The sequence below is a fragment of the Carassius gibelio genome, chromosome A20 (genome assembly GCF_023724105.1).
Source record: "Carassius gibelio isolate Cgi1373 ecotype wild population from Czech Republic chromosome A20, carGib1.2-hapl.c, whole genome shotgun sequence".
Classification (NCBI taxonomy): Eukaryota; Metazoa; Chordata; class Actinopteri; order Cypriniformes; family Cyprinidae; genus Carassius; species Carassius gibelio.
Genome location: NC_068390.1, coordinates 13,040,551 through 13,063,090, shown reverse-complemented (window position 1 = coordinate 13,063,090; position 22,540 = coordinate 13,040,551). Strand labels below are relative to the sequence as shown.

Below are 22,540 nucleotides of genomic sequence, written 5' to 3'. Positions count from 1 at the left end.
TGTTCATTTGATAAATTCTCTAAAGTTATGTCAACATTAATGATTCTTAATGTATTTTGTTTGGTTGTTGAATGCACCAATAAATTAGTTCCCACTTCATTAGCACGTCTGTGTTGAAACAAACATTAGGTTGGCTTTCTGTGTACTGTTGTACTTCTCTCATACACCAAATATGCTATGATGCCAATAAGAAAGCAAGAAAAAACTAACTTACATCAGTAATTCATTATCTTTATTAAAACTGATATGGAGAAATAGAAGAAAAAAATTAACTCAAAGAACCATGCACTTTTCATCGTTAGGTTTATAGCATCTTTATATTCTTAAAACGACCAATAATTCAATATAAATTTTTTACACATTAGGTACATTATTCATTCTGGCAAGTTTTAAGATCATTATATAGTAAAACAAAATGGATAAATAGGTAAATAAACATTAGTAGTCATATTTAGGATACATAAAAACTGTCATGGAAGGTGAAGAAATTAAACTATTTGCAAGTAGAGAGATTTAGCATAAGTCTGCTCTCTCTAACAAGCAGAACAGACACAATTCCACCACACTTACCAACTAATGAGAATAAGAACACAAACATAAAGGATACGTTCAGATGAAAAATTAACATTTGCTGAAAATGTACTGAGCCTCATTCCATCCAAAATGAGTTTTCAACTGAACAGATTTGTAGAAATGTAGCATTACATTACTTGCTTACCTGTGGATCCTTTGAAGTGAATGGGTGCCGCCAGAGTCCAAACAGATGATAAAAACATCACAATAATCCACAAGTAATCCAAAAAAATTGCATGACACAAAAAATTGAAAAGGAATATTATGGATAGATGACTCTTATTTATTTTTTGTTTAATACAAATACACTCAAAAAGACGTTAGTTAATGGATTGGAGTTACTTGCAGACTATTGTGATGCTTTTTCAGCTGTTTGGACTCATTCTGATGGCACCCATTCACTGCATCGGATCCATTGATGAGCAAGAGATCTAATGTTGATATATTTTTTTTCTGACAGAGAAACCAACTCATCTGCATCTTACAATACCTTGGGTTAATTTTTGGGTATTTATTTTGGGTATACTATTTCTTTAATTTAAAGACCTGCTTCTGTACACATCCTATCAGATCATGAAACTTGCATTCATAAACAAAACACAAGCTAAATAAATTGTAGAAACCCTGTCATACTTCACCAATGCCTTTACAAAAATACAATTTCCTTCCTATACAAGTGAAAAAAATCCCAGAATTAGTCTTGTTATATTGCAGTAAGAGGTTTGGGAATTCTCCATCCATGGTAAAATATAGACATCCAGTCATATACACAATATATGTTATTTACAATCCCAATAGATTGCTTTAATTTGTGTTTATGGGTGGGCCAATACTGCAGTGTTGCTTATGGATTTTTGACCGTGTGTTGATGAAAGGGCGACAAACTCATTCAGATACTGCGGGTGGTGCGACGGAGAGCGTGACTGAGGTCCCCAACACTCCCATCACACCTCAATGATGCTGATAGATGACACAGACTGGTGGAACTGCAACAGACAAGAAGAAGAAGGAAACTAGTGAAAAATGGGATTCTCCTCCGAGGGGCCTGTTTCATTAACGTCTGCAATCGTTTATGTGGCAGTCTGGAACATGATGGCTTCCTGGATGGATAGAGCGCCTCTGGATGTATTTGCAGCTAGAGATTATTGTATATATAGCTGTAAGCACACAGAGATTAATGCACATCATTTGGCTCTGTAGCAGTGCAGTGCATGTTGAAATTGAGGCCATCTGGGTCTTGGTGCAAGAGATGACATCATCAGAAAGATCTGATATTGATTTTATTATGCATCTAAAAGGCCTTTTTTTTCATGTGTTATAAGGACTAATGTTGGCACATAGATCGGATGAAATGTGAAGTGTCTGTTTTTTTTTTTTTTATCGCTCTCAATTTCCAAAACAGACAAAATGCCAAATGAAGAGCTAAAGGTATATGGGAAGGATAAAAGGCACACGGTGGTTTTCCTGAGATGGTTTATTTTAGATGTAGGTCAATAGCTCTGGTTTTGATCCATAGAACGTATTATGCTGTAAAGTCTCTGATTCTAAAATTAAGTGCCATGCGTAATATTTTCCACTTTTCTCTCCAGTCTGTATCTCCATGGATGCTACAAAGTAGTAAATATTATGATATTATGGCCATTATTGTTATAATTAGTATTAGTTTACTCATGTTTATGTGCTGTTATAGAGAGTTGGGTAAAATGTTTTTATTTTTTTATTAATTGCAATCTTAATTTGAACAATTTCAATATTGATTCTTAAAATTCTAAAATCAGTCTGGCTGCATGCTAATGTACAGTATTTAATAATCTGGGCCCTGTAGTCAGCTTTTAAAATGGTTATTGTTATAATTTACAGTTCTATTAATAAATTTACATATCCCTTGCAGAAAGTAAGAGCATCATTAAAATTATACAAAAAAAAAAAAAAAATACTGTAAAATAATGACAAGGAATGTCTTTCTGTGGAGTCTGATTCCCAAAATGAATGATTATTTTGAGCTGGTTCTTTTAGTAAATCGTCCAAAAAGAGATAACAATTTGAATCAGTCTAATTCTCAGTTTAATTTGCAGCATTAGCAGAAAAATTATTTATAAAATTACTGAAACATATGAATCAGAACCGAATGAGTTCAAGACCTTGTGAATGGAAAAATCTGTATTGAAGCCCAGTCTGACTATTCTATATTATTTATCAACACAAATAATGATTCTGACACACTTTCTCTTCCAAGCTGCTCAGCGCTACTGATCAGAGCCAAAAAGATGCTTAACAGTGAGTTGTAGCATTGTCTGCACAAATATAAAGCTCCACAGGCTTAGTTTATGGCCCCACAAATGTGATACAATAGAGATAGAGATCCTGAAGCTTTTCACATGAGTTAGGGAATGCAGGGCTGGCCTAGAGTTGACAGGCTGATGCTCTGGCCATTATAGTGTTTGTCCTCATACTTCATTGCTGGCAGGTTTCAATCGACCAATAACAAAAAGTTTTTTTCAATCAAAGGTTTTATCAATTGGTCTCCCTAGGAAGACAGTCTTTGTGAAAAGTGAGATGGATAGCTATCTAAATGCTTTTCTCCTTTCTGCAGGTGTTTAAAAGGATTTGGTTGTTTTTCCATCTTCTTAGCTCGAAATGCATCGTTTCATTAAGAGCTAACTGAAAGTATAGTGTCTCAGTTTCAACTCAATGTGAGGTTTTGAAAACAGGGAAATTGGGGGAATTGTGAGGGGAAAGTGTAAATGCATATCCGTTATGCACTGAAATATACAGAACTGGTGATATGTGATCTGATGTGGTGACAGATGTTAATTGAAAGTAAAAATATGTTACAGCACATTCATCTACAACAAAAAAATTAATTTTATAGGGTGCTTTACTGAAGAGAGAGTTTAATTCAAAGAGTTAATTCAAAAACTACAGTTCTGTCCATCATTTGTTCACCCAATATCTTTGAAATTTAATTGGAAGAAGAGTGATACAGGTTTAGAGTAAATGCAGACAAAATGTTCATCTTTCTTTAAAAGGTTATTAGGAAAGACAGTTTGATGTTGAGGAAAAGGTTTACAGATGTCCCACCTTGCTCCGCAGCAGACCTCCGCTGTGGTGCTCTGGTGTGGTTCTCTCTGAGGATGGTTTTACCTTCTCTTTGCTGTTGCTGGAATCGTTGTCCTTTATTATGTCATACTGCCGGCAAAACAAGGCAATTACAGCTGCAGAAACAGAGAAGACATGGAGTCATTGTACTGTAACTCTACAAAGCTCTGGAGAGCCAGACTGATAGGTAGAGCCTGATAGAGACTAAAAGGGTTGGATTACTGAATAAACAACTGTGATTGTGTGATTGTGATTGTTTACCTTCATTTGACATCTGTCTCTCACTGTATGTCGACCCATATTCTTAAGTAGTTCATCACAAAGCATGTGGTTTAATAGAGAGTCTCGTATGAAGTTTAGTGTCAGTATGCACTGCAGTTTTTACTGCAGTTTCATGAAATAAATGCAGCCTTGAAGACACTTTTCTTGAAATCATTAATAATCTTAGTGATCCCAAAAATGTGAACTGTAGTGAACATCCTTTACATTTCAGTAACACCTTTTGTATGATCAAAATTGACACAGCGGGGAAGTGTGGAGAAAGGATGAAAATATGGCTGTTTTGGCACAAAAATACTAACCACATTTCAAGTGGACTTGAAATGATATTTATTAAATATTTTTAAGCATTTATGTGCATAGATCTAGGGTTTTAAATCAGGCAGTGGGGCTGCCCCTGCTCTTCATGTTGGACACGTTTAGCAGACAGAATTCCTTTCAGTAGTCAAAGCATAGCGTTGTGAAGACATTCCTTGTTTGCTGGAGTGGCAGTTGCAATTGAGTGCATGAATTATTTTGTGACATTGGGGCAGACTGGCTCGGTGCCTGACGTAAGCAGAGGAGTGCTTCTCTTTCCCATACCCTTCTCAGTATTCTGCCAGTATTCATATTTTATCAGTTTAATGCATATTATGGTCTTTGAAGTCTTTTAGAGCTGGCATGTATAGAGGAATTTTAAGCACCACTTAATTCAAGTGAGGTTGAAATTATTCAGGTGAAAAATTAATAACCATTAGCAGATCCTAGACAAAATATGATCCCTCTTTCTTTCTCAAACTCATTGTCTTTTTGTCTCTCTCTGAGGTTAGCGATTCATGAGGTAATGTTTGCAAACAGTAGGCATAAACAGTCAGAAGAGAATTACACGACTTGGATTAACAGGTGACACATTTCCTTTGAGCTGACATCAGTGTCTCACCTGCCCACATAAGAAGCACCACCACAATGATGATCATCTCTCCTGTCTGCAAGTGTCGAGCTTTATCCAGGCCTTGGACAGTCGGGTCATCTGTTAGAGGTGACAGAGGGTCATCTGTGAGTGATTGTATTGAGAACCGAATGATCATTTATAGCTGATACAGTTATCACTAAGCCAACTCTGAAATTAAAAATTTTGATTTTGATTCTTGAGGTATGAATCTGAACTTTTGTATGCAGTACTGTAAAAATGTTAGATGTTAAATGTTAAAAATGTTGGAGTATTTTGTGGAAAGTGTGATACATTTCAGGATTTCTAGATAAATAGAAAGTTCAAAGAAGAGCATTCATTTGAAGTGTATTTTAATGTGTCCTTGCTGAATAAAAGTGACTGACCACCAACGTTTCAACGGTAGTTTAAATAAATCCATTTAAATAAATAAATGTAGAATCAACTGGAATAAAACCAAACAAATAACACTCCTGGTGTATACACACACACACACACACACACTCATTTATTTAAAATATTCAGAATGTTTTATTCAGAAATGTGTCTTTTTTTCAGGGAAATTAACTGTAGACTGAGATAGCATTCGTTTTGAAAACATGAAAAGATACTCATTTAAATTAGATACCTTTATTTAGTTTATACATCCTATGATGCACAACTTGGACACATCATCAGTGTTGATTCCAGGTGTCATTGGGTGTTTCAGGTTTTTCAACAAACACCCTCTTCCAAGCCATTCGACCGAAGTTGATCAAGCTTCAGCCAGTGTCCAAGTAGTGTTTCGCAGTCTACACACATCACTCCTTTTTAGCCATAGTCATCTCAATGCCCGCTCTGCAGCCTCCATGCTGTTGTTAATAGCTCTTCTCTGACTTGTGCCCATGATTTCCATCATCCTGTAAGCTTTGCTGGGGGAATGATCTGCAAACCCTCGGCAACCCACCTCCTCTGGCATGCACATGGTTTTCCAACAGTTCCTCATACTTCCCCCTTTTTCTCTCGTGTGCCTTTTCCATCCTCTCCTTCTAAGGTACAGTTAGCTCCAGTAAAATGAACTGTTTTGTTGACTCAGAGACCAAGATTACTCCTGGTCTAAGCGTGGTCTGAATGATGTTAGCTGGAATTTTCAGGTCAACTTTCATCCACCAATCTTGTGCTGTGAAGAGCAAGTTGGTTTTCCTTATGGGCTGCTCTCCCTCCTTAACAAATGTAATCATCCTGGCTGTAGTGCTGGGCTTTCTGCTCTCAATGATCCCCTTGCTGATTGCCCTTAGAAATGGTCTCGAGGACTTGGTCATAACAGCCTTCACCCAGGACCCGAGAGCAGCTGCTCAGAACATGTTCAATAGGACTCTTAAGCTGAATTTGCTGTTATAGTCCAGGATTAGATCTTTCACCTTCTGGGGTACATGGTATCTCTCCAGCGCCATCTTTACCAGTTGATGAGGTATTGAGCCATATGGATTGGTCAGATCTAACCAAATTACCACCAGGTCCTCTCTGTCATCTCTTGCCTCCCTGATGAGCTGAGTCACTACGCCTCTATGTTCTAGGCCCCCTGAATATGCCTTCCTTATGTACTCATGTGTCAATGTATTTATTGCCCGGCAGGAAGTGAGAGAGTCTCTTGGCCACACTGAAAAATATCTTACTCTAGGATATGTTTTCAGAGTTTTCAGAGTTCTCCTCTTTGGGTATAAATAACCCTTCAGCCCATCTCCAAGCCCGTACAATTCTCCCTCTCCTCCTGATTACTTTCAGGGATTTCCAAAGCCATTGGCGTAGCTTTGGCCATTTCTTATAGACTTAAAAAATGTCACATGTTTTTATAAGAAGTCATATGCTACACTATGTATTTTTTTTATTTGAAACTAACAAAATGTAAATAATTACATTATAAATGCATCTTCCGAACTGTATTTGCTATACACCAAATCACTATGGTAAGCCAATAATAATTATCTATACTTTAGAGCTGTCAGGATGGATTTCACTGGAAACTTCATTCTTTCAGCATTTGTTTGTGCATGTTTATGTCATATCCATAAATAAAGGTACAAGCCATTAGATTAATCCGAACAGACGAAGCTCAACTCATGTGATGACCAAAACAATATTCCTCTGCAACTTCAACTATGCTTCAACTACGAGAGTGTCGACAGTTGTGCAGAGCAAAAAAAGTATGCAGAACACAGTCAGCCGCTTTTGTGATTAATTTTACGTTTGTTAAGCCCTAAGGATGGTCAATTTCCCAGCATCCCAATCACCACCACTACTTGATCCACCCAGCCATCTGTCTTTATTATTAATCCGGTGTTAAAGGGATTGAATTCAGGCCCATTTCCCTTCTCCAAATATGTTTTAGCCTATGTGGAGTTGGTCCAGAGCACCACTCTTTCCAATTGATGTTGCTTTCTGGATGAAAGCAGCACTGTCACTGAGACACCTGCTGTCATAAATTGAAAATGAAGGGTTGGGAGGAGGAGGAGGGGGAGGGAGCGGGTGAATATTCTTCCCATCCAATTACTAGAAGGATCACATGCATGGCCGTGAATTCCAATAGCAGTCTCACTCGCTCCCATTCATGTTCTCTGCTGCTAAAGACTCAGGATAGACTCCTCTCATTAGCCCCATGAATATTTATAACGATAAGTGTGGAGGTTTTGCACTTGTGTGGAAAATGAATGCTGTCTGTGCTCCATAAGCAGGTTCAACCTACCCTTGCCACCTCTCTCACCAGAGATAAGAGCCTTATGTGGGACACAGTGCTGTTTATTTAACTGGTTGTGTTCCAAAAGCCCAACAGGGGATCTCTTTAGAGCCCTTTAAAAAGGATCTGCTACATGCCAGACAACATAATTTTGGTGCAAGGATCCAAAAGCAAGACATCTGCTCATTAGTTCCACAAGCCTGAAATCAGTTCGAAGACAATATTGCACATGTATATATCATTGTGACATTCTTATGAGTAGCATGAGGAGAATCAGTATACAACTGCATAAATTGCCTTCATTTACTGACTCACGTTGTTCCAATCCAACACTCTTGTGAATAAAAATAAAATAAAAATTCTATTGGCATTTATTGGCATTGATGTTCCATGACGATTTATTAACATTAATTGAACATTTCCTTAGCACAAAAAGTACTTTATAGTGGATAAGGAGCCTTTAGATTGTTCAGATTGTTTTGAGGCTCATCCTGAAGTTCCAAACTTGTAGGAGTTTCTTTCTTTTATTGAACACAAAGGATATTTTATGTTATAAGAAGATATTTTGAAGAATGTTGGTAACAGCTGACATCGCCATTGACTTCCATTTCATAACTATAGAACGAAGAGCTTTATTACCAACTTTATTCAAAATATCTTCTTTTGTGCTCAACAGAAGAAAAAAAAACTCATCAGGATGCACAGGTTTGTTTGTTAGACCTGCAGGGCCTGATATTTGACTCGGCTTCTACAGACACAGTTCTTTGAAGTATCACAGTAATTGAGTCCACTGGGAATCATCTTCAACTCAGTCTGACAGCACATGAGAAGCATTGGCCAAAAATACCTCGGAGATGTGAGTGGAACTGTATAGAGTCACAAAAAAGACACATTACTCAGTGACTTGGCACACTTTCCTATCTCTCTCTATTATCTTTATGAAGACGACTTCTTTCCTTTTTGGATTTGTTTGGATTCTGGTCAGATTCCTCGGGTGATCATGACAATTTGACTTTGAGAGTTGAAACACAGAACTCTGCATTGGATCGTGTTTCCTGCTTGTAAGCAGATGGCAAATACTCCCTGCTAAGTCTATTGCTTCTAATTTCAAATCTATGCACTGCAGGATGGAGATGGGAGCGTTGGAATTTAACTGTTTTTGCATCAAGATGAGACATTATTATAGAAGCACAGACAGATGCACTGATGCATTGAGAGAGACTACACTAATTGGAACTTTGAATGATGCATTGTTATATTTTTTTCTCTGGGAGAAACATGTTCCCGTGTTGTCATTTGTATCTAATATATATGTATTCATTTATTCAGATGATGTTGAACATCATATCTGAAATAATCTACAATCATAGTCAGAATAGGGGTCAGAATGGGTTTTTCTATGACCGATTTTTAAACTATGACTCTCAATACTGAACACTGTAAACTGAATAACCAAACATGATCAGAAAGATCAAACAGTTCTTTTAAAATACATCATTTTTAATGGGGAAAATGTCACAGAATAATGGAGTTGAACAGTACAGGGAAAAGCATGGATGGAAACATTTAATTTCATATAAAAAATGTAAATGCAGAAATTTTAAGTTTAATATTTTAATACTGTGGCAGTGTTCGTCTGGTTTTCTATTTTACTGTTTTTAGAGTAGTAGCTAATCTAAAGTGAAATAATAAATGGTTTCAAATCAAAATAATATACTCACATTGCAATAAGCCAAATAACAAGCAGGATAATGTACAGCAAGCAAGCTGGTCATTATGGCAATATATATATATGTATATAAATAGCTCAGAATGAGTTGACAGTAAGTTCCGCCCAGGTTTCTTCTGTCCATGCAATTCATAAACTTTGGCCTTGTACACAGCTGGCAGCCAAGACAAAGCTAAAATCAAACTTTTACAAAAAAAAAAAAAACTATATATATATTTATATATATATATAGAGAGAGAGAGAGAGAGAGAGAGAGAGAGAGAGAGAGAGAGAGATATGAGATATGATATGATTCAATCATAAAGGAGCTTTGGGAATAATTCTAAATGAAGTTTAATTTAAATGAAGCTCTATGGAATAATTAATTTTCAGAGAAATTCCTTAATTACACAACTTCCTGTCAGCAAGAGTCAAAAGTGATGTCTTCAAATCAAGTTTGATGATACATTCTTAATGTGCTGAATATGTTATTTCAGTTCAAGGCAGGAGAGCATTAATGTCACATTGAGTGTATTTCTGAACTACGTGCATCTTTGAATGCTTGGATGATTAATTTCGAGCACTCCATCTGCGTCGGTGTGCATGAGATTGGATGTTTTGGTGTTCTGAACATGGCTGGCAAAAATAGCAACTCTCATGTTGAAAGCAACTTGATTTATCCGGTTCTCAGTGCTGTGCTAGATTTCATACTGAAGAGAAAATCTCTCAAAAACATCTCGAATCAACACAACATTAAAATGGATGTTAATAATACACTCAGTTGGTCTACTATTAGTGCCAATATACAGCATATCCCCCTGGATATTGGGAGGCAGCAAGCTGATTGAAGCTGAAAATGAGAGGCAGTAACAAGGTCTACCTGCATCCATGCGTGAAGTGTTCATCAATAATTAATTAGGTTGTAAGAAAAGGATCCATTGAACACAATGGCAGAATCGGCTAAGAATGTAAACAGTCACTGCTCTGTTCACATTTGACGTTTCACATTTTTAACCCACAAAATGTCAAGCTCCAGTATGGTGGCCTGCATAAAAACTGGGAAGAATGCCATAGCATTGTTTTATAAGAGTGAAAGTGTTCTGTTACCTTGGTTTGAACTGTTTGAGGGAAAGCGGTCCGTTTTCTTCAGGGTTCTGAAGTGGATACGATTGCTGGCCTTACTCTCTCCGTACAGGCCGATGGACTGCACCTGGATGATGTAATCCGTCTCCTCCTCCAGGTCCCACAGCACACAGGATCTGCTAGTGGTGTTCACCTCTCTGATAAACCTCTGCATTTTGCCATCCATTCTCTGAAAGAGTTAAGCCACTGGATCTCTATAGATCAGTAATATATATAAATATACATACACTATATGGATAAAGTATTGGGACACATGACCATTACACCAACAGGGACTTTAATGACATTGCATTCTGAATGCATAGACATTAATATATAGGGTTGGTCTATAGCTTCCGCTCTTCTGGGAAGGCTTTCCACAAGAATTTGACAAACACAGACTTGCCAGACTACCAGTCAGAAAGGCATGATTTGTCACACTACAAAACAGGTTTCCACTGCTCCATAGTCCATCTGTTCTTGAATTCGCTGAGCTCTTTAGAATAACCCTTTTTTTTCACTAATATTAGTAAATTTGATACACCTGTGGCAAAGGGTCTGACTGAAACACCTAAATCCAATGATTAAGAGGTGCATTTATATTGAGGTATTATATACTGTGGGTTGTGACGGGCTATTGTTCCTGGGATGTTTTGTAGTCCTATCCTTTCCTAGTCTAAACTACATTTATAAGTTTTTCCAAACAAAAACTTTCACAAACACCGAAACATCACCTGCAGCTTTACGCTGGTATTTGCTGACATTTCAAGTGGCTCACCCTGTCTAGAGGTCAGCAGTACAGTAACAGTAAGCACTTTCTATGAGGTCACCTAATAAGTATAAATCACACATTAGGGCACCAAAGGATCTTCTTGAAGCCCTGAGAGCCAAACACGACAGCCTTTCATTTCAGCTATAATTCTGCCCTATAACTTAATGTTGCATTTAGCTTTGCCTTGGTTGGTCTTTAAAATCTCCAAATAGATCCAAGGCACTTTCCTCTGCCCTTGGGCTCTGAAGCAGCCTCTAGGTGTGGGGGAGTCTGATAGAAGTCTTTGGCTAAATGAATAATGCATTAATCTGTGAGCATCGCCTGCACAGCCGTTACAGACATGCAGACAACATATTGCATAACATGATAAAGATAAATTTGTAATTGCTCTAATGTGAAATCAGTCAGTCAGTCACCTAGATAATAAATAGCTTCTGAATTTTAGTAAACAGCCATGTTAATCTTTTACAATGAGGATAGGACAGTAATCACATCGATATCTAAGTAATATACATCTAAATATTACCAAATTCACATTTACTGGCCACACCATTTTTTAACAAAAGGTAGCATGGAGGTATGAATGTTTACAAACGTTTATATAAAAATTCTGATCCTGTCTTCTGATTGGTCAATACAGTTTTTCAGCCATAATAAAATCAGGTATGATTTAATTCAGATTAAAACATTCACATGATATCTAGGGTCCCCATCATATACCAGTATTTTGCTAGTTTCAGCCTGATGCACTTATCATTTTCACATCCTGTGCCATGTTGTTTACTGTAAATAGCAAATGCATTTGCGCCCATTTGTGTGCCATGGGTGTTCAGATGCACCTTTGACCACCTGAAACATTGGATAAAAATAATAATAATGTGTATTCTACTTGTTTTACAAAGAAGAAGACAAGCTGTCAGTGCCCATATACTTAGAAATATTAGAATTAACAGATAATATTTTTTGTAAAATGATTTACCTGTTGAGAGATGGAAAAGCCGATGATGATGTCACCCTCAGGCACCTCCCAGGACACGGTTGCTGAATCAGCTCTCAGGTGCATAACTGAAACATTAACTGGAGCAGGTGGACGGTCTAGAAAAAAAAAATTATATATATATATATATATATATATATATATATATATATATATATATATATATATATATATATATATATATATATATATATATATATATATATAATTATTCGGTAACACTTTATGATAACTGCACACTATTAATCATTAATTAAGCATTAGTAAACAGGTAATTCATAATTTATAAAGCATTAATAGACCGTTATAAGCAGTTTATAAATACGGATATAAAGGCTTTATTCTTGATTTAAAAGCATATCTATAATGTGTTTAATAATTGTATTTTCATACTTTATTCATGATCAATTTATCATTTCTCAATGAATTATAGCATTATTTACAAACCAGTTATTTAGGAGTTGCCAGTGATTCATAAGATCACAAGAAATGTAGTAAATTCAGGTAGTTATAAAGCATTTAGTAGTGGTCAGTTAACTATTTATGTGAGCTCATCTAAAGTGAGGACTAGTTATGCCTTGTAAAGCATTTATAAAGGATATTTAAAGGCTCAGTTATCTTCTAAACAAAAACCGGAAACAAACACAACACAGTGATACAGAACATAGTAATATTAACAGCCTTTAAATCTCATTTGTAAAAGTTTTACAAGGCATAAATAGTCCTTACTTTAGATGAGCTCACAAAAATAGTTAACTAACAACTACATATGTTTTATAACTACCTGAATTAACCCTGAATTACAGTAGAAATACATGTTAATAAACCATGTATTAACACTATAAGTAACTATTACTATATGTCTGAATAAAAAGATGTATGAATGCACATTTAAATAATTTATTAATCATTTACTTACAATTTCTAAGTGATCTTATGAACCACTGACAACTCCTTAATAACTGGTGTGTAAATAATGCTATACTTAATTTAGAAATGATAAATTGATCATTAATAAACTATGAAAAAACTATTATTAAACACATTATAGATATGCTTTTGAATCAGGTATAAAGCATTTATATCTGTATTTATAAACTGCTTATAAATGTTTATTAATGCTTCATAAATTATTAATTAACTGTTTCCTAATGCTTAACTAATGATTAATAGCATGCAGTTATTATAAAGTGTTACCAATTACTCTATTAACATTTGAATCTTTGAACCCTAATAATTTATATCATTCATAACTCCTCAGGGCTCATTGCCCACTTATTCTAATTATTAATTCTAACTTATTAATTATAGGGGAATAGCAATAGAAATAATTTACTGCCATACTTAAACTGATATATTATTACAACATTTCCCCTCTATTTTCAGAGCAATAAGTAATGAACAAGCTACCGTATTACCTTCCCATGAAAATACACAATAAATCCACTGTTTTGAAATATGTTGCTATGCTCTGTTTTATTTGCTGTCCTTGTCTGAGATGATTGCCAAGACCAATCAGATTTCGAATGTAAAACCTTTACTCACCGACTAGCTCTTTGAGGGAATACAGCTCTCTCTAAAAGCAAACTGAAATCATTATGCTGTTTGCTATATTACCAGTTCACCACTTCTTTCATAATTAAACGAGTCTGCTTTTTAGAGGTGGCTGCAAAGCAAACTAACTCAAATCAGACTGACAGTGGCAAAAATCAAAAGGCATTTAATCAAAGAATCAACAAGGTTTATAAAAAAAAATACACAAAGAAATTGAAATTAAATATATACTGTAGAGCAGAAGTGATCTCATCATGACTATTTATTGAAACTGCTTTCTGATTTTCGGCACAATGTGTCCTAGACTTTTATATGGGTCTTTTTTTTTTATTCAGCTTAACTGTAGGGTCCTTGATCATGGTTTAGGAAGCAATGGACAAGCTAATTAGTCTCTCAAAAATCAGAGGAGAACAGTGGCAGGTCCAATACTCCAGCACATGCCTCTGTCACTCTGGAGAAAATAGATAGGAGAACTAGACAGAACTGAGAAAGCATTTTCTAGCTTCTCCTCTTAGCAGTGCTCTAATGGACTTTATGTGTCTGCGTGGGCGATTGCAAAAAAAAGGGAAGGGGTGTGTTTTTTTTTCCTGTACCCTAACTAATGCAATGACATCAACAATAACAAATACAGACTCTTAGCTAAGTTACATAACAGCTGTTCTGAAATGAGTTGTGGCTTGTTGTACAACGATTCTGATCCAGATCTGTACCAAATCTTTTACCAAAAGATCCCAACATGAGCAGGCACGTTCTATCAACAGAAAAACAAATAATGCATTAAACTAATTTTTTAATGATGAAAACTACAAGTAATGAGTTGGGGAATGGGGAATTAAAATTAACATTACTACAAATTCCATTGTTATTGTTGCATAATAACATTTGGAGAATATGTACGTACTATAAGTGTCTGTAGATTATTTATTTGCCAAACAATGGTAATTGTTTTTACAAATCTGTGGCATTCGGGTAAGCGGATCTATAACAGTTGTGGTGTCTATGCTCTATTGCTATGAATTGTCATTATTGTTTGATGCAAATCATGAATTAATTAAATTAAAATAAAAAAAAAATGAAAATAACTGTACATTTTTCTCAAGCAAAATAATTTGTGAAAAATGTTCAAGCCCACTGACAAATTACTATTCTTACAGCATGTCTTCTATACTCCCTTTGTTTTCACCATGCTTGACAAATCTTGTCTGTGTAATGTGTGTGTGTGTGTTTGTGTGTGTGTGTGTGTGTGTGTGCGCGCGCATAAGCATATGGGAAGGCACTGCCTGGCAAAAGCCCTACTTTTAAATCGACACCTTCCATGGAGTTTCTTATTTGTAGCCTCTGATAAATTAGACAACATATCCAGTTAAAGGATTTAAAGAATTTGTCATTTGTCTGCTATTCTCCAGAGCTAATGATCAGCAACAAAACCCATGATGCATCACAATGCTGAAGGATCATACTCCGTATCAGACTGATAATCAATGCCCCGTGTTGACGCCCTAGGAGGTCACTAGTAAAGCAGCGCTCATCTCCATGCAGCTATGATCATACACAACAGGGGTCAGGGCTTATTATGCTGGTCTTCCTTGCCCTAAGCAATAGCTGTGTAAATTGGATGGAGAGAGGTCTGACTCCAGCTCTGCACCAAAGGTAATCATTTTGAGGAAGGAGAGGGCCACCTCTTGCGACATCAGAGAGTCTATGGGGTCACATTCACCAAACCTTCCGTTTTAATGAGTTCCGAGATATATAGCTACACTGTTGTTTTTGTGTAATTCTGCTTGCAAGGGGTTATTATGAGCTCTACATCAACACTAGCCAAAGATATATATGCTATATAAGATATTTCCACAATTTTACATGTGTAAAAGGCTGCAAACCAGAGCAGAACATGGACTGTAGACACAATTAAAAACAGAATGACTGTGAGAATGAACATTAAGTTAATATAGAGTAACTTATATTTTAGACACAGTTTTGCCAGTTTGCCAAACAAACCTAGAGCTGTCATTAATCTCAAAGTGACACACAGTAGCAGTGTTTCGATCCTGAATCAATCAGCTGTGTTGAACAAATCAGTTGAGTGAATGATTCAATGACATAGTCAAATTAACTCAATAAACTTTTTTTATTTATTTTTTATTAATCAGTACTAACTTATAAAGATGGTCAATTGTTGCATTTGTGGTTGTAATGAATGGGTGAAAAATCAGTTGTTTAAAGATATTTTCAGACACAATTGTCAGATTGTAGAAATACTAAATACTGGTGGTTATGTCTATTAGTGTAAGAGGAAAACACATCAGTATTATAATGTGTTGTTGTTACACACTTAATGCCAGGCCAGTTTTATTTCATCCGTCCAGCAGATGCTCACCGAAGTGTAAAATGAAAGATTCTCATAAACTCGTATTGTATTTGTTTGTCTGTTAAATTATATCTCATCAAAACAACTGATAATTTGTCACAGAAAGCAGCAACAGAAACAACATGTTTCCATGTCAAACACATCAAGGTCCCAGTGACTAAGAATCCATTCTGCTAGTTTGATGCCAGTGTCCAGAAAGTACTAATGAATGATACATAATGAACTGTCAATTTTTTTTTCAGTCCATTAACTTAATATAATGAACATTCTTCACTGACCAGCAATAGAAGGTTCTTATGAAACAATTCATCAGGTTTTTGTCATTTTAGCCATGACATTAACATCGCTCTTCCCCTGCAAGAGCTCATTGTCCTTGAAGTAATAGAGGTTACACATGTCTGAAGGTAGTTTCCATAAATTGTGATACATGGCCAGGCATAAGCTCTTTAGTGATGTGGAAAATAACTGTTTAGATAAAGGAAGACTTGAGTTATGGTGGTACTGTCAGCATTTGCATTGCATTTTCTTATTGTCTAATTAAATTAAAATATACAATAAAAATAAAAAAGACATAATTCACCCCCCCCCCCCCCCCCCCAAATTCTTTCAATCTAATATTATCTTCCAGTGCATTATACTGTACATCTCCATGGTTTTGTTTTCCACACATGGTGATTTACACTGCTAAGCTGCATAAATAGATTATTTAATGATATATTATATATATGTCTTAAATCTTAAATAAATCAGCTTCCACTTCTGTTTAAAGAAAAACAGCATATATTTGTTACAGCAGATATAGGACAACATGTAAAGTATCAGTCTTTAGTAACTACTTATGTTGTCTGTATCCTTAGAGAAATCCAGTTACTAAACTGGACAATGTCAGACGTTGGAGTATCTCACAAATGTGCACTGCAAACACTGATGAATATACTGATGCAAGCTTTGCACACTTCCATTAGTATCTGACAAGAAGTGATTTGCTTACAGCTCTGATTAAACTTAAACCCACAAAAAGCAAGCATGCATTTGATGTAAAATCAGACTGTCTATCGTTATCTCTGTCATGTCTCAAACCACTCAAGCACAAGTCAGATGCACTCAAATCTGTTACATAACAGGAAGAGTAGCACAGGTCACCCTTGGTAAAACACTGAGCATACAGTTAAAAAGCAAGAGGCCACATGAGACACAGACATCCTGTCAGAGTAATTCACAGCAAACGGGCACATAGCAACACTTCAACTGTTCCCCATGATCTAAGAGCAGACACGGGCCGCTCCAAAATCTCCTTCAAAGAGACCTTAAACATGCAAGTTTAACTTTAGTTTAAATTGCAAATGTGCTTATTGATTGCTTGAACAACGTCCGAATAGAGGATTTAAACGAATCTTCTTGCTACATAAGAGATCTGTTTGGTGAATGCAATAAAGAGTTCTCTTCACAGCCTAAAAATTTGACATCTATCTCATACCATCTCTGTCCACCACTATGTTAGCTCATGCTCTAATGACCTGCAGGCATGCAATGGATTTTGGTAAGGGTTTAGTGCTTCATGATAGATTTCGTGAAATGTGCTGTCTGATCCTCTCAGGGTAGACAATGCGCTCACAGATGGAGCTGCAGGGCGTTCTATCAACACAAAGCCACAGAGGGAGCACATCTCAGCCTCAGGGGAACACTGCACTTTCCCAACGGAGCAAGATGTCAACGTTTATACAACAACACCGCACACTGCCCTTGAACAGTCAATAGGTTTTCTGAGGACAAGACGGAGAACTCAAGAATAGGCCTTTCTTTCTTCAGCTGAAGAGAAATTATGATTTTGGAGGAAAACATTCCAGGATTTTCCCCCATCTAATGCAAGAGAATGGTGCTCACTGTAGACCATTTCCATTGGTCCAAAATCTTATTTTGAGCAGCTTCAAAAAACTTAAAAGTATAGGTTGAGCGTGACAATTATTATTAATAACATTCACTCGCATAAGATTATGTAAAGATTATGTTATATAAAGGGTTATGCACTCACTCATAAAAATTGTCACTTTTTGCCATCTGCTGAAGTAACAAATTGACTTCAGTTAATTAAAGAATCACTAAACTTTCCCCATCACTAATGCACAGGGTATATTTTATTTCCTTTTCTGAGTTTATATATTTTTTTCTTGTCCTTGTAGAGTATTATTTTCTATTAGATCTGAAACTAGTATCCAACACTTGATGTTTCTCTATAATTACATTTTTATATCCTTATATTTCAAGGCAAAGCACTTTTCAAAGACACATAACAGAAAAGTCATCCACACAAACAAAGCTGTACATGTGGAGATTGAGTCCATATTTTATTGTGTGGAAATGTTGAACGCCTTTTGAAAAGGCATTTTTGCTTTTCTTTGTTTTAAACTAAATGTCATCAATAATCTCCCACAGCATATACAGTCATCTTAAAAGTATGCATATGAAATACAAGTGGTTTCAAAGTGTACCATTAACATGATCATGTATTGATTTGTCACTGTGTGCTTTTAAAAAAATCGAATATTTCAATAATTTCATTAATTATAGATACAATAAAATCAACTGATTCGTTTCATAATATATTCTATAAACCTTAAAGGATTTGAAAACATGTCCAATGTCTGTCCAAACTTATTAAAATGTACATGGACTAAACTTTTTTTTTTTACTCTACAGACAAATAGAGTAAATACTAGTGAAAGAATACTAGTGAGATGGCACAGTCATGCATTTCTGCTCCACCACGTCACCTGTGCACAAATGCGACCTCATTTCCTGCTGTCAGTGACGTTCCTAGCTATGTAAATTCATTTGATTGGTTTGTAGGGTCTAGCAGTGATCCGTGAACACTTCTCCTCCCTGGGTCCACAAGAGGTGGAATTGGGAATTGTGGCAGTTTAAGGTCAGTGTAATTGATGACCATGGTCCACCAGGTCTGGCCCGGTGATGCAGTTCTCCTGTCGCCTCACCAAGGGCTAGATAACGTATTGGAAGTCTGACAATTATTTTTACAGGCAGCCAATTTCAGCACAAATCCTCCAGATATACACTACATGGCCATACACATGACACCCACACCCATATGTGCTTGCTGTGCATTTAAGTTCAACATTTTAGCGATAAGAGCTTCTGCTGTGCTTTCCATCTGGACATAAGTACATCAGGTCTGGTACTCATAAGTTTGTTAAGTGAAGTTCAGGTCTGTGTTGTTTTGTTTTTCACCAACATCAAACTCAGTCTTGATCTAATATTAGGCCAATGGAACAAATATGGAGAAATGTAGCATTACATCAGTTCTTTACCAATGGATCAACTGCAGAAAGTATAACATCAGAATGAGAGTACAAATATAAAAGCAATAATTCACTAACTAATTCAATAACTAATCCACATGACTCCAGTCCATTAATTCATATGTTGTGAAGTGTAAAGCTGCATATTTGTAAGAAACAAATATATAATTAAAGCATTTTAACTTTAAACTATCTATTCTGGTCAAAAATATTGTCCATAATCCATAATAAAACTTCCTGCAGTGAAAAAGCCTATTGTTGTCTTTTCACATCAAAATCCACCAACAGATTTATTTAGACAGGTTTTGCTTGTAAACGGTGCATGATCTGTGCATATTTCTCCCCAGATTCAGATGAGACACATTTTAGATAGAGGGCTCATGTTGTTGTTGTTGGTTTATTTATTTTTATTTTAATATTTTTTTATTAAAGGGATAGTTCATCCATAAAATTACTCCAAAATGTACTTACTCTCAAGCAATCCCATATATATATGACTTTCTTCTTTCAGACAAATATATAAAATATAAAATGTCCTGGCTCTTGCAAGCTTTATAAGGGGAGTGAATGTGTAATATTCAGTAGTCCAAGAATATCAATAAACTGCCTATACATTCTAAAATAAATATAAAAATTCCTCCACATGGCTTTGGGGGTTACTAAAATTAGGGGGTAATTTTCATTTTTTGGTGAACTATACCTTTTATATTGTCTTGATGGGTTTTTTTATATAACAAACACACTGCTTTTCGTTTCACAAAACGTAAAGTTAAGTGAATAATTGTAATATTTTTATTGGGCTGCTTGAATTTTAATTCTTATTCACTGCAGAGGATTCATTTGTAGGAAGTGATGTAATGATAAATGTATCCATATCGGTTCCAATGATGAAACTCATCTACATCTTGGATGGCCTGAGGATAGGTCAATTTTCAGTAGATTTTTATTTTTGGGTGATCTATTCCTTTAATCAAGGGTGATTTTACTGTAGTATTTTGAGAAGTGCTGTCATCTGCATGACATTAACTAGCTCATTTCAGGTGTCAGTTTTCAAGGCAACGAAACCAAATTGAATTTAAATTATTCTACAGTCCAAAATCTCAGCAAAGAAGCTGCTCTGAATGATAAACTAGGACAGATTTCAAATGGCATGATCATAATTTCTCACAGATCCCTCTGTTTAAATTTAATCAATTGTGTCTGTTGTGCCATGCATGTACGAGACATGACCTTTTGCAGTTTGCATGCATTCATGTTGACATTGCGCTTATATTAATTCATGGCTGAGAAAAGATGGATAATAGATCAATTATATAACAGCAGTTAAGAATGAATATTGAACTATTCTGTTATGTTTTCTTTGACAGGTGTAATCTATAAAACTTACAGTGAAAGTACCGATTTATGTAACATTGCATGCCATGATTTTGCTCACAGACGCACAAAGACCCCCAAAAACAGAGCATCCAATCAAAACCAGTAAAGATTCAGCTCATCTCATCTGCAGAAGCTCACGTGCATCAAAGAAAGAACGCTGCTTATCAGACAAATGTTTCATAGTAAGAATAAACTTACTTGCTCCCGCCAGAAACATTTCACTACCGAAGAGCAACAGTCCGACTGAGTTAACAAGGACAAGAACGCGAGCCATATCTCCACTTCAAATGTCCAAGAATCCAAATAGATTTATTTATCTTCTTTTGCTTCTAAACGGGTTTGCTTATAGCAACATTCTGAATATAAATTCATCCAAATAAAAACATCTTAAATGAAATACAGTAAAAATCTCATGATGGACATCATGTTCGCAAATCCTATTAAAACATGTGCCGGAACGTCCATGACAGCATCAGGTTTAATACTGACTATTCTTCGACTTCCAAAATGCTTCCGTCTCACTTCAGGTTCATGCTCGATTCTTTCAGGCTTCCCTACGAAACTGAAGGTTGTGAGGGAGCGTCAAGTTCAGGAGGGGTTCACGTCCTTATGCTCGTCCGTGCCAGTGTTGCTCTTGAACGAGCGTGCGGCGATCAGCACCACGGTCAGCTCCAGTGCTGATGCGCGCGAACGTGAGTCAGAGAGACAGCAGATTTATTTATTTATATATGTGCGCGCATCCTGACAATAGTGGATATCTCAGTGTTACTACATTCCTCAATGGCCAAGACTCAAGAGAGTTCCCTCATTCATTTCAAAGCCTTCGGAAACCAAGCATTTCCATGAAGAAGGTATCTTCTTTTCTTCTCATTCACGCAGCCAATAAATAAATAAATAGTAAAAAATTAACATATTTTGTTTTGGAGTCAGTTTTGGAAAATAATGACTTCACAGGAAGATCGTTTCTTATATATTGGATAGTCCAGAAATTATTCTGTAAAGGTGCGGTCACATTTACCGATATTTTAATTGTTTATTATTATTATTAATTTACAGCCATTTTAAAAGGAGAACCCGCGCGATCGCGAATGTCGCGTGACAGATTTCTCATTTTGTTGGTCACTAAGACAATTCACCATGCCTACCAACAAAATGCTGCTTGGCTTCAAACTAACTTGAAGAGCAGATCAAATTGTTTTTCGAAAAAAAAAAAAAAAAAAAAATATATATATATATATATATATATATATATATATATATATATATATATATTGCCGTTTGTAACGTAGCATTCCTGCGATGTAAACAGTCTGCAAAGTTGTTAATCAAAAAAGTGCATGATGAATAAAAATACTATCTTTCAAAATAAAGAGTTGACTCTGAACCTCCTTAAGGAATCTTCTGCCTATATACGTCACAAGGTAAAATATTTGCATAATCCCCGACTTCCGCTAGTTAATGTGTTTACATAATGTGAAGAAGATGCTGTGTTTTCAGCCTCATGGGCATTCTAACACAGTTCCCCACACGTGCATCTCAAATAAGTAAATAATAATAATAATGAATGAATAAATAAAACTGCTGTCACATCATGTAAAGTGTATACAAAGTTTAAACTTACCACTGAGAAACTCCTGATCAAGTCCTGCTTGCCATAGAGTTTCCGATTGAGTAACTGCAACATCTTCGACTAGGGCTCAGACTGATAAGGTAATATCAATGCCATTTCTATAACC

General features: G+C 35.9%; 1 protein-coding gene across 1 annotated transcript; it reads right to left on the bottom strand.

Moving 5' to 3' along the window:
* Positions 1-216: 216 nt before the first annotated feature.
* LOC127938831 (fibronectin type III domain-containing protein 4-like) lies at positions 217-21,481 on the bottom strand. Its single transcript, XM_052535729.1, has 6 exons — positions 21,003-21,481; positions 12,174-12,289; positions 10,408-10,612; positions 4,871-4,960; positions 3,655-3,788; positions 217-1,559 (listed from the first exon to the last, which is right to left on the bottom strand). Exons 1-6 carry the CDS (start codon positions 21,076-21,078, stop codon positions 1,518-1,520), a joined length of 663 nt encoding a protein of 220 aa, XP_052391689.1. The 5' UTR covers positions 21,079-21,481; the 3' UTR covers positions 217-1,517.
* Between the last annotated feature and the right edge of the window lie 1,059 nt (positions 21,482-22,540).

Bases quoted from the DNA above. Each gene is read 5' to 3' on its own strand.
- LOC127938831 (XM_052535729.1), bottom strand. From the start codon at position 21,078: ATGGCTCGCGTTCTTGTCCTTGTTAACTCAGTCGGACTGTTGCTCTTC. The intron at 12,290-21,002 runs GTAAGTTTATTC...TTTTTTTTCTAG, and splicing joins AATGTTTCTGGCGGGAGCAA to ACCGTCCACCTGCTCCAGTT. The intron at 3,789-4,870 runs GTGAGACACTGA...CTGTTTCTGCAG, and splicing joins GGTGCTTCTTATGTGGGCAG to CTGTAATTGCCTTGTTTTGC.